Genomic DNA, 13,446 nt, shown 5'->3' with positions numbered 1-13,446 from the left:
CATCTGCTCTTTTTGTACCCAGCCATCATGGCAGGATATAGAGTTAGCCTTGAGACCAGATGCCTTAGTTCTTCCTCTGGCACAGACCGATTACCCAAGAGACTTTAGGAGAATCACTAGCTCAGCCTCAGCTTACCCTGTTTGTAAAATAGGTGTATTCTATTAATGTACCACCCAAACATTTTATAGCAAGCTTTTGTTTATTTTTCCATGGGGGGGTGTCTTATAGGCTCATGTGAACCACTAAGAGATTCAGCTTGGTAAGGAATTCGTTACAAAACTGTACAGCACTGTGTACACTAGAAACTGCTAAAAAGTAGTGTGCATACATGTAGTAGCTGGTAGTGGGAGGAGTCCACCTTTCCCATTACCTTAAATTTGCCTTGTGAAACCAGCCTAAAACTCAGTTGTTCCAGTAATGTTGCCACCCATACGACTAGGTGATGGCCATGCCTAGCATCTGCTGTTTTAACTGTCTCTGCCCATGGTAGCTTCTTTTGATTGATAGGTTTTGCAAGACCTCTCTCTATAGATTTCAGTTTGTGTTTGTCTGTGGAGCTGAGATTCTATCTGGACCAGGGAAACATAGCCAGGGGACAGCCGTTAGCCCAGATCAATTAATGAGGAGTTTTACAAGTATGTTAGGTGCTTTATGCTAAGATTTTGAACATAAGAAGTTGCCTCTTGGTCCACCTACCCCTGTGCTCTAGGTGGCAGCGTATCTCCATTCCAATGTTCCTGGCAGTGTTATTTCCCATCACTGGAACCTGATCTTTACCAGTGACCTATTGTCCCATTCTTTCAATGCATTCTCTTATGATCAGAATGAAGTTTCTGATTATTGCTTGTGACTGTAAATAGAGACGGATGGATTGTCATAGAAACCAAGATACAGGGTCATGGGTTACAGAGAGCAGTGAGTGTCGAGAAAAGGAATAGAGGGCTGCAGCAAGCATAATAACACTGACCACTCTTACACTTTGCTTTTTTCTAGATCAAACAAAGACTGATAACAGGTGTCTGGCCAGCCAGAGAGGAAAAGGACTATCCATCCTTTTGTACTATCTAAAAAAAACCACTAGAGGACAGTGATGACTCAATAAATATCCAGTTTATGCCTTTAATACAGTAGTATGCCTAAGGATGGTACTGTGGCCCTCTTTTGGGGGGCTGTTTTGTACCCCCAATGTCTGCACACCTGACAGCACCCTCTAAAATATGTTTCTCATAAGTCCATCCATGTACATAAGAACATGAGAAGAGCTTGCTGGATCAGGCCAATGGGCCATTTAGTCCAGCATCCTGTTCTCACAGCAGCTAGCCGGGTGCCCATGAGAAACCCACAAACAGGATCCAAGCAGAAGAACCCTCCTCAGAAGCATTACGGACTCTAGCTGTGGAGGCAGAGCATTGCCATCATGGCTAGTAGAGACAACATCAGCCTCCTCTATGAATTTGTCCAATCCTCTTTTATAGCCAGTATTAGTTGGTGGCCGTCACTGCCTCCCGTGGGAGCCAGTGCCATAGTTTAATGACAGGTCAGTGGTAAGACTGACACATGGTTAATTTGAAACAAATTCTTTTAAAAACTTGAGCCAGGCAAGTCAACACGTACTTTTACTTAGTAAGAACAATGAAGAGTCTCGTGGCACCTTAACACACTTATGGCGGCATAAACTTTTGTGAACTAGAGTCCACTTCATCAGAAGCATGAAGTGTTAATGACTCTTCGCTGTTTTGGCTGCAACATTCTAGCACAGCTAATCCTCTGGAAATTAATTAGTGTACATTTGTGTGAATTAGCATATGCAATTTAAAACAAACAAACAAAAAGCCTGGTATTTTACCGCTGGTAAAAGAGATATTTCTTTTCCTCCTGTTGTAGGGGACTTGGAATTTGACAATAGAGAACCATTCCTGAAACCTAGCAAAGGGGAAGTTATCACAACAATGCAATAATAAAATCCAGGAGTGTTGTTTCTTAGCTCTTCTTCGTGTTCCTACACAAGATTTTTACTCTTCCTGCAAATGAGAGGGAGGAATAGGAACTCTGAAAGTAGGAGGGAGGTTTATGAAGGAATAAAATACACACCTGCCTAATGTTTTCACAGATACAGGTAAGAACAGTCAACTTGGTATCACTAAATGTGTCTAATTTAAAAGCATTGCTATCCATGAAGAGTCAACCAAGAAGCACTCTAAGTGTTCTCTTAACTCTTGTGGTCCCAAAAGCAGTTTGACTAAGCAATGAGCAATCCCCATAATTTCAGAAAACGTCTCAGACATTATCATTTTTTTGCACTACTATTAACTCAATAGTATAACTGAGAGTAGTTTTGTAATGTGAAAGGTTCTCCAAAGTTTCTGATCCACCCAGTCCACAATGTAGTCAGTTTTTATGGAAATTCCTATTTATGTTTGAAGGTTGCTTTTATTGAAGGCTCAGAAAAGACTTAATTCCCTTTGCAACATTGTACTCTTCATGTTCACATTGTCCCCCCTTTGGGTATAGACCAAACAGCCACATCTTTGTGAAGGGCTCCTTTTCCCAGTGGTGTCCCTCTCTATCCTCCATTTCTTCTCTATCATGACCTAGAAGTAATAGCTCCTTATGGAGCGAAGATGCGTCTCAGCCCACAAACGCAACCTGGCGCATGGCAGGCAATTTGCTTCTCTCCTCCTCTTTGGGAAGATACTGAGTTCAGCTGGTGGTGATCCTGTATTCTCTCCTTGTCTTCCTTTTGGCTGCCATATTAAACACGATCAGCATTCTCAGGTCACTCATCCTTTTCCACTTTGATCTCAACGAATGAGCTGAGGTCAGGACAAAAGGCTTTGTGGCTGGGCGGCCTAGGCGGTGTGCCCGCCCTGGCTCCTTCCTCTTGAAAATGGGGGTTGTAGAGGTGCAAGGGCAGGAGCTGAGCTTCAGCGGAGGGCAGGCGGTCAGAGGGCGACCCATAAACCCGGTTAGCTTTGGTGCCATGCTTTGAGTTGGCATCAAGTCGGTAGCAAAGCTGAGTGAGAGGGGTAGCGCGGAATCGTGGGGGGCGTGCCACCCACACACCTGGCTCACTTAGGCTGTCTTCCTCGTCTGACATGAGCTCCTCCGTCACGCCTTGCCACAGACGCTGCTCTTCAGGGCCCAGCAGACGCGCCACCCCTGAACGATTTGCAAAAAGCTAATGGGAAGACAAAATGAAGCCTAATTAGTCATTCTAAGAATATCATCTTTGCCTACGCCCCTGCAATTACTCACCCCATCTGTCCTCACTGGTCTGTCTTTCCCAAATGTCTCTCCCTGCCCCCAAACTCCTCTATCATATACCTTCCCCCCCATTTTGTCCTCCCCCTAGTGTTGGAGGACTCCAAAACTTGGCTCTACCCGGGCCTGCCATACTGCAACCCCCACCACCTTAAGAATTTGCTTCCTTGCTGCCCAGTGTCTTTTAAAAAGTGGAACCCGCTCTGTGGCATGTGTCTGAAAATCACAGCTTTCTGCTGCCCAGCATTTGACAAGCTAGCTTGGGAATCGTCTCTGCAGCAGAAATAGAACACATGCTCCAAGGCCTGCAGTTTATAAAGCAAACACCTCTTGGCAGCTGTGGGTTGATGGGCTCATTTGCCCCACCACCCGAGTGTCTGCTCCCCTGGGTGAAGGAAAGTCTCTTCTGCTACAGGGAGGTCTCAGAAGAGAGTGAAGCTTTACTCTGAGGCAGGCTTCATTTTTCTTTCTTTTTAAAGGAAGACCAGCACTGCTTTGATAAATGATACTGGAAAACAAGTGGGATGCAGACATAATGATCCAGTTCCCTGGTTTTGTCTTCTTCCTTTTTTTCTGTTTCAGGCTGCTGTCTTAGAAGCCGACACTTGCAAATAAGCCATATTGAACTCAATGGGCCTTATGTCTGAGTAAATACACTTAGGAACGAACTGCTAGGTAGGAAGCTAATTAGAATGAATAGTAGTTTGTTTAACAACTTTGATCAAGTAATTTATTTTTGACTGAGAGAATCCTCTCACCCTGCTAACAGACCAATCCTGTGCGTATTTATTCTGGAGTCACACTTTTTTCAATGGGATTACCTTATGTATGTTCATGAGACTGCAGTCTTTAAAAAATGACATTTCAGTTGCAATCCTAACCTATCCAGGATTATGCCATATTGGAGTCAATAGGACTTCTAAGCAGACATAGGATAGCACTACTCATTAAGGATTTAACCAGTTAAATCACTTCTAAAACTTCCATAACATTTTGCAAACCGTCTCCGGTTACCTTTGGCAACTTTCCATAAAGCATAGGCATATTTAACTCAGATGTAAATCTCACTGCAGTTCATAGGGCTTATTCGCAAGAAGTGTACATAAGATGACAGCCTTAAGGAGTAAGCTCCATTGAACACAGTGCCATTTACTTCTTAGTTAGGATCAGGTTATAAAAAGGGGGATGAAATGGTGTTGTCTGAGGAAATGTCGTTACGGCTGGAATCCAAGAACAGTCAGAACTCAAATGTTACGTAAGTCACAGCTGAGGAGGAAACATGCACTTATTAATTATGAAATCTGAGTTATTTAACACCTAAACTGCTTGATGAAACTGATGGAATGTCTTTGCAGCAGTTTGAACATATATTTACTTCAAGTAATTTCAACATCACATAGTTCACTGAAGATATAGAGCAGTTCCCACTACATGTAGCCTGTTCTAAGCTGCCTTATATAATCAGGGTTAGAAAGGACCCCAAAGATCTATGAGAGGGGAACCTTTGGCCCTCCAGAGGTTGTTAAACTACAACTTCCATCATCCATGGCCATAGGCCATGCTTGTTGGGGCTGATGGGAAGTTGTTGTTCAACAACATCTGGAGGGCCAAGTCGAATCCCTCTGCCAATGCAGGAAATTCTCTGCTATAGCATCTCAGATAGCCATCTGCCGTCGGCATAAAAAACAAAGAGTCCAACTTTTGAGGCAGGTCTGTTCCACTGTTAAGCAACCCATCCCATTCAACAACCGGAGTGTGTTGAGCAGAGATGAAAAGGGCCTAGAGACCAGCCCTGTAATGAAAATTTGGAAGGAGTTGTGGTATGTTTAGCCTGGAGCATAAAAAGCCATCTTTAAATATTTGAAGGTCTGTCATAGATGACAGAGCAAATTTCCAGGGAATAGGATATGAACCTACAGTTCAAATTACAAGGAAGAGAATTCCAGCTAAATAGTAAGAACTTTCTTAGTGCACCAAACCTATTCCTTCACCTGTCATATACAGTGTTGCTTCTTTATGTTTCTAACCAGAATATAAATGGCATTTCCTACTCCACTTCAGTGTGATTTTTGGAATTGATGGAGGAATGCATTTGGGCTTAAATAAAATAGGGGCAAAAAACTATTTTTGGTAGATAATGTAGTGTTGAGATAATACGGGAGAAATACTTCCTCAGAAAAAAGGATTGGTCCCTTACCCGGTAGCGTCTACTTCGTAGTTTCTTCTCCTCCTTCTCCTTGAGTCCTTTGAAGGGATTCAGAGAGTTGCGATACTCACGTCGTTTGGTTAGAAAGTAGGCCACACAAGCACCTAACAGAACAAAAAGTAGGCAAAGCAACTGCAGGCATGAAAAGCAGGAACTTGAAGCACACTTGAGTAACCAGAGGATATTTATGTCTGCATGTCTGTGTATATGAACAGCCAGCATTTCAATGTCACCAGAAGGTAAAGACTTTTCTCTTTACCTGCGATATTTGGCTCCTAATTTGAAGGGTGGCACTGTGGCCTCTTTTAGTGGGGTAGAGTTTGCTAATCCTGCCTTTTTTGTGCATAGCTGTGCTTTTACATTGTCACTGGATATTCTGAACTTCTGAACATAAGTCACTTTAGTCACTGTCTGAGAAAAGTGACTGACAAATATTACAACAGCAGCAGCAGCAGTAAGTTCCAGAGTGAACACCAAGAGAGATATTTATTTTCAGACCTGGAGTAAAATTTACCAGCAAAGTGTATAAGGATTACTCAACAGGTAAAAATGTTCTAGGTATGTTCTAACAATAAAATCCAGACATGAACCAAGTGAAGTGTTTTTATTCACCCTCATCTTACCTTTTAGTTCTTTGTCAGTGTAATTGTGGTGATTTGATACCAATTCATGCTTCAGTTTTTCCAGCAAGAATTTCACTACAGAGATATTCCATGAAGATTTAATGCTGGGGTGGGGGGAGAGAGAAAGAGAATGGAGAAACGTAAAGACTAGAACAAATCCATCTTCAAAACCCATATTTTTAGCAATGCCTTCAGCACAACCTCCAGTCCTCATACCATAATCTAACTAACCCTAAGTACATTATTCTCCCATCTTTACCGTGACTCTCTCCTTCTTCTCCTTCCTGTTGTCTCCCATGTGTTGCATTCTATATTACAAGCCCTTAAGGCAGAGACCTCTCCTCTTGTAGTTTATAAAGCACGTTGCAAACAGTTGGCCCTATATAAGCATTAATAACCTAAACGTTATTAAGGTGCCTTAATAAGGGATAATAATAATGAAAGCGGACTATTCAGGATGTTGAGATTAATTTCAGTGGGAACATGGGTTGCCAGATCAATAAAGGCGTTCTGTGCTTCTATTAGCTATGCAGAAAAGACCAGCTTGATCCATGCAACTTCCTTCTCCCATCACAACACAGTGAGAAGAGAAGCCACACTTGTTGGCTATCTTTCCTTTGCAGTTACTCTTCCTTATCTTATTTGCCAATCCCACCCAGAGCTCACCTCTCAGAGCCATCAAACCTCTTGTCATTGGTGATGTGGTTGTGGACATTATGGACCAGTTTCTGGGAGAGTAAACAGAAAGAGATAAGTGCCCCTCCACAGTAACTCTGCAAACCCCAAGCTATTAAAACAGAGCAGCATGCCCCAGAAAGTTAATTAAAATAAGCTTTGCAGTGTCTAAGCTGCTGGGCCTATGCCAAGTTCCTTGTGAGACACAAGCTCCAATATGTGGCAGCTATCTAAGGCAACTAACCGAGAGCACCAAGTCCCTCTTGCGCCTTGCATTCTTCTGTCCCATGCTTCGGTTTCTACAAGGAAGACTTGCAAAGCCCAAAGAGAAACGTGGCTCCCCACGCATGTTGTCCTCCAAGGTGATGCTGTTGGGGGATACCTCTGGGCAGGAGAGAGAAGGATCATCCAGAGGCTGAGAGGAGGGGGAAGGTGGTGTGGCATAGACCCGTTGAATGGAGACATCTACTGCGGGTGATTCTTCTGCTCCCTGAGAACAAGAAAAAGACTTGTACAACTTAATATGATATCCTTCATTCCAAACTGCAGCTACCCTTCCTATAGCAGCTGCTATTCCAATTCTACAACTCTGACTCAAAATGTGGGCCTTTAATTAATCTCTGCTCTACTATCCTTTAAAGTTCCTCCAAACCTTCTTTTGTGTGTTTTCACGCACGCACACAAAACGCATTGGCCTGCAAACACAAGTGCGTAATGGCCAAAACACATAGCTGAATTTTAAAGCCTCTTTTTATCTTGCACCGACAAAAGTTCACAGTTGGCTCAAGTGGTACGGAAGGCTCAAAGGCACTTCTCATAGCCCCATATATATGAAAACATTCTAACACTAACCCACTAGAACGTCTGCCAATCACAACGTTGCCAATGCCCCTTAATCATCGCAAACAGCTCCAGCCTGGCTCCCGTACCAGCTTTGGTATCACATATACAAATACACATACACTTTTAGCTCTTGCCAGTGCCCCCCAACCCCAGGCCACAACAGCAGAGCAGAGCTTGGCATGGCTCCCAGAATGCATCTCTCCTGAGCAGGTCATTGGCAGAGGAGGCGAGAGATGCCATCAAATATTCATGAGCCCATCTGTGTCTGACCGGAGGGACATGGGGACTGTGTGTATTTTGTGGGGTGGGAGGGACAAAGAAGCTCTTAATCTTCAGCCTACATACCCCGCCAAGCCCCCCAGGCCCCAGATGCACAGGCGAGAAACCCAAGTGTCCAGGTGGCCCTGCCGCCGCTCCCAGCTGCCGCAGCTCTTCAATGACCACCTGGACGCCAGTTCTGAAGCCTTCGGCCTCTTGTTCCTCCTCATTCTGCTCTTCATTGTCCTCTTGCCGCTCCTCAGGACCACTCAGGGGGCTGGCTTTGACAACAGGGGCCGTCCTTCGGCGCAGTGTCCCCATTTCCTCCTCCAGCCGCCTCAGGGCTTCATTATTGGCCTTGGCCAAGCTCAGCGCCACCTCAGCAAGGCCCACTGCCTTCTCTACACGTTGATAGATGACATGGAGCAGTTGCTCTGAAGACTGTACCGCTAGCCCACTGCCTGTAACTGTGATAGGGGTGCCTGATGATGAAGATGGTGGTGGTGGCGGCGTAGTCGCCTGAGTCCCCGGCTCCCGCTTGCAGGTGCAGCAGCAGCATTTTGCCTCTTTGGTGTTGGGAGGGGAGAACAAAATTGTGGCACTGAATGACATGACGATGCAGGTTTATGAGGGATTCTTGGTGTTCCCCAGCTAGTTCTCTTGGAGGAGGCAAGGCGAGCTTCAGATCTGGCCTTGAATGCTCTGCGATGGAGGCATGCCCATGGCACTGCTCAGAAGGCTGGGTCTCAGCAAACAAGAGGAAAGATATTAAAGAAATATTTCTAAGAGTATGACTGGAGCAGACAGCCATGTTGTAGTACATCTGAACCTACCTGCTTCTGATCATCTAAATTGCTTAGATTTAGGCTCTAACCTCTGTATACAGATCTGCTGTAGCCAAACCCAACAGGCAAGGCCATTTCATATTTGCATTCAATCTAATATGTCTAAATCTGTGATTCGGAAACTCCCCCCTCCCCAATCCCTTGATGCAGTTGTAATGCTTTTTGCTAGATGCTGTATTTTAAACTGCATTTTCTTTTGTTCTTTTATTTCTTATATTGTATCAGGCTGAATTACAATTTGGATTCCATAGAATTCAAATTATAATTCAATAAATTTGAGAAATAAAAGAAGCTATTAAAATACAATCAAAAATCATTATATTTAAGGCAGACATGCCACAGAACACCTGAATAATAAAAAAAACTCAACAGACTATGAATCAGTTTGTGAGCCCCAATCTAGATTTATGCTCAGTGTGATTAACATTAGGAGGGATTCAGCACTATCTTCCAGCCACCCGACTTGTCCATTTGGATCTATAGCTGACCTCTTGTAAATCTTATTGCTTTTACAGTCTATATCTATTGATTATTTTGGCAGTCAAAGTCCTGCAATGAACTCAAGAGCTGAACTAGCAGTTCGGGTTTTGGCTACCTCTTTTCAATTTCTTTGTAGAAGCACTGAGACCCTGCCAAAAGAAAAAAGTGGGGGGAAACCTCTGCTTTGTTTCAGTAGTTCACACTGTGCAACGTTTGTTTTTCCTCCTCAACAGTACAGTTTGCTTTTAACCAGCAGCGCATTTAGCTCTTGCAAAGCACTTGCAAACAGCCCTTGAAGAACCAATGTTTTTGAAAATGGAAAGTAAAGCGGAGAAGGGAAACTATCCATCCCCATGCCTAGGAAGCTGTTCCGTTTTTCCAATTTCAACTGCTCGAAAGTGGTTTTAAAGTTCATGCAAGGCATCTCTTTGCATATTTAGAATTCGCAACCCCCAAGGCGAGAAACGTGCCCGGGGCTTCTCCTCGTTTGGTTCTGCGGCCCAAAGGTTTGGAATCCTACACTCCCCAGCATTCCATCCCGCGTGTGCAGCGCCCGGGGTTGGGGGGGCGGGGGCCGCAGGAGAAGCAAGAGCGCCGCAGTCGTGTACGAACGGCACAGCCCTCCGTCCGCCCCGCCGCTCTCCGATTGGCTATTGCGGAAGAGCAGGAGGGAGCCGATTGGTTGCAGACGGTGGCGCCTAGGCCCGGGGATAGGAGCGAGGGGCGGGGGAAAGGAACATGGACGGGGGAGAAGGGGGCTCTCTAAGGAGGTCCGCGAGGCTGGGCCCTTTTCAAGGCCGCCTTCCCCACACTGGGTGGTCGAGGGCTTTCCTTTCCGTGGCCCCGCGAAAGGCGCCGGTGAGCGTCTACGTTTTAAAATCCAATATAAGGACATGTGAAATACCAGTAATTGCACACCAACGACAACAGCGTATAAAATAAATTTCCAAAAAAAAGTTGCCTTGACTGGTGTATCTTCCAAAATGGCTGACCAGGCCCAAGGTCACGTCAAGACTCGAGTACCACTGGCACAAGTCCTGGCACAGGGGCACCAACCATGGCCTTGAATAGGAAACCCACCACATTTAAATCCTCATTTTCTAATAATATTGTTTCTCCCTCCATTTGTTGCTGGGTTTTATTGCCCCCCTGCCCACCCAGTTACTGGGTATCTGATAAGTATTTTCCCTATAAGTCCTCCCTCAGCTGGTATCCCTGACTAGCAAAGCTGTCTGTCCCCAATGGGCTTGTGTGTCACTCACAATTTTAAAAATTATGTGGCCAGTCTTTCCCTTCTTAATTTACCCTTGCTTTCAAAGTGAAGGTTAATTTATTACTTGGGGGAGAGAAAATATTGACAGGCCTCACAGCGCCTGATTCCCAAGCACCTGACACAACCCTTCCACACAAAATACTATACAGATCCTCCAATTTATTAGCTGCCATGTTCCCACTGCAATGTCAGGGCTAGCACACCCCCAGGGTCATAAACACTTAGAGTACTCTTTTATTCCAGGGAAGACAGGCAAACTAATGCCAGTGTACTGGAAGAAGCAAAGATCAATAGTGTCGAAGCAATGATTCTTCAACATTAACTTCGTTGGACTGGTCTTGATGTTCGAGTGCCTGATTATCGTCTTCCAAAGCAACTACACTACTCTATTCCGAACTTAAAAATGGAAAGCGTAATGCTGGCGGTAAACAAAAGAGGTTTAAAGACTCTTGAGGCAAATCTATAAAAATGTAGTATAAACACCGACAATTGGGAAACACTGGCCTGCGAGCTCTCCAATTGGAGAACAGTCTTTACCAAAGGTGTCATGGGCTTTGAAGACATTCGAACTCAGGACGAAAGGGAGAAACATGCTAAGAAGAAGGCATGTTTGGCAAACCCTCACCGTGATCTACTCCCACCCAGAAACAAACCTATGTCCCCATTGTAAAAGGTGTGGATCCAGACTTGGCCTCCACTATGTTCATGGAAGGCAATCTTACTCGGTTACGAGTGATCGCCAAAGAAGAAGAAAACCCTTTTATTCCAGGTTAATTTAAGTCCAAAATGATTCCGCAGCCAGTCACTAATGAAAAATTGGGCCAAAGGAAATTCACCGTTTCACTGCTTTACAGCAATCCTGACAGGGTGAACAAAAGAATTAATAATGCATGTTAGCATATTTGTCACCCCAAATGATATTGAATAAGCCCCCTGTGCCTTTTCTAATCACCCTCTTGTAGAAACAAAAGCATGATTAGATTGAGACGAGAGAAGGTATATTTGATTAAAAAATCCAACGCAGATGCATGCATTATACCTCTGCAAGCCTGATCATGTAGACACACATCCTGTGTGCCTAATTAGTATACTCACAGCCTCACCTCTCCACTTATTTTCCTATCCGCTCTTCTTGAAACACCATTTACCTCTACAGCATCACAGCCAAATCACATTACTTTACACAGCGTTAAATAATCCAGACTAACTGCCTTGTTATTAATGACCACTACTAATTCCCATTAAAATTCTCACATCATCCACAATAAAATGAAGAAAGGTATTCCCCCCCACCCCCATTCTTTAAAGCCCCATAGCAGTTAAAGGGCTAGGAGGGGTAAACTAATCTATGATCTATGATATCTGAGTGTTACCTATTTTCCTGTACACTTATCCATTCCTCAGCATTATATAGACCTCTTTCTCCCTCTTTGCTATATCCATGTATAAAAGCCTCCAAAACTACTCTGTTCCTGCATGTACATATATTTTCTGCCAAGCATATCCCTGCTCTCCTGCTTTCCCCCCTCCCACATTCTGCCACATACAAGCCTCTCTCTCCCTTGGCGTATATTTTCCCTGGCAAGGCCAAAGAAGGGATTGGGGTGCTTCCCTTTTCAATCCCTCCCCAGATCGTTTCCCCTCCACCCCCACCACCCCCAATTCCATCCCACACGTCCCTGGGAAAAGGATACTGGAAGGTCGAGCAGCTCTTTGTATTCGTGTGTGTGCAAAGGGGGAGGATGTGCACCCTGCTGCCAACCGCCACACCCCCATGCTCCCCCCTTCTGCCCTGATTGGCCAATCTCCTGTACGCACACAAACACACACCAAAGCTGCACACGCATTCCTGAGCAGGGCCCCAGCAGGGGACACCTAGACTAGCTGGGCACTGCCAATTTCCCCCTTTCCTGGACATGTACAACCAGGCTGTTTTTTATTCCTCCAATTAACACTTCCCTTTCATCCTTGCCACCCTTTACTTCTGCATGCTATTTTGTTTCTCAAAGCCTTCCTCTCATGCTCCTACTAGTCCCTCGTGTTTCTTCTTCTATATTTCACTCTGAACTGTTTCTGTTATTGCTCTCCCCTTGGCTCCTGTGTACACACAGCTTTCATCTCATTGCCTTCCTCCTTCTGTTCATCCTTCTTGCCGGCTGTTCCCTTCAACCTTTGCAGCTGTACCCCCCGACCCAATCCAGGAAACCCCTTGGCCCATGCCTCACTCATTTTGTTGTGTACTGTAACCCTAATTTTCTTCCTCTCCACCCACTAAACAAGCATGGGGGGGCAGATTTGGAAAAGGAAAGGCCGTTTACCCAGGAAGGTTTCTTTTGTTTTCGACTCTCTACAAAACTACGCCTCCATCTTGGCTGCTTTGTTCATTCTGTTCCTGCTGCCCTGCAGCTGGCAATAACCTTTTCTGTTCACATTAGGTTCTACGCACTGCACACACATCGCTCGCGTCAATTGGGTGGGAACCAGAAAATCCAACGGTGCATAAAAGTATTTGGGATGGCTATGCTTGGCGAGGGGGCCACCATGGGTTAATATTGGCATGCACTTCTTCATCTACGACTGTCAACATTCAACAAGCATAGATTTGGGGTGGGTGAGGGGGTGGGATCCCTACGAACGGCAAGGGACTAGTTTGATCAAACGTGTGTGAAGATGCAAGTGAAGTAACGTGGGCTATCATGGGGGAAAGGAGCAATTATTTAACAATCGTTTGACTTCCTCCCTCCCTTGGTATCGGCAGACACGTATGCTTCAGTGCCTGTGGGAACAGCCGACCTTCTGCTTTCTTGCCTAGGAACAATGAATTTCAAGAGACATTTATCTCCCACCTCCTGTGCCCAATCACTAACGCCCACAGAGGCAGCCGGCATGTTTGCCCCTCCAAGGCATCCCTCTGCTGGCAGGAATCCAAAGCCAACAACACACCTCTGACGGGACTGGAGTAGCCAAGATTTCCCTTGCCC

At 45.0% G+C, this 13,446-nt stretch overlaps 1 protein-coding gene across 2 annotated transcripts; it reads right to left on the bottom strand.

Moving 5' to 3' along the window:
- Window positions 1-1,599: 1,599 nt before the first annotated feature.
- On the bottom strand, window positions 1,600-13,054 carry LOC309354644 (uncharacterized protein C14orf93). Of its 2 annotated transcripts, XM_081884898.1 has the most exons (7): window positions 12,160-13,054; window positions 7,955-8,612; window positions 7,011-7,256; window positions 6,758-6,819; window positions 6,092-6,195; window positions 5,460-5,572; window positions 1,600-3,179 (listed from the first exon to the last, which is right to left on the bottom strand). In XM_081884898.1, exons 2-7 carry the CDS (start codon window positions 8,477-8,479, stop codon window positions 2,778-2,780), a joined length of 1,452 nt encoding a protein of 483 aa, XP_081741024.1. In that variant the 5' UTR covers window positions 8,480-8,612; window positions 12,160-13,054; the 3' UTR covers window positions 1,600-2,777. The 2 variants fall into 2 exon arrangements, with proteins under 2 accessions (XP_081741024.1, XP_081741023.1); XM_081884897.1 differs by lacking the exon at window positions 12,160-13,054 and having other exon boundaries at window positions 7,955-9,500.
- Between the last annotated feature and the right edge of the window lie 392 nt (window positions 13,055-13,446).

The sequence above is a fragment of the Podarcis melisellensis genome, assembly GCF_964234715.1.
Source record: "Podarcis melisellensis genome assembly, chromosome: 13".
Taxonomy (NCBI): Eukaryota; Metazoa; Chordata; class Lepidosauria; order Squamata; family Lacertidae; genus Podarcis; species Podarcis melisellensis.
This window is presented reverse-complemented; position numbering and strand designations above follow the sequence as displayed.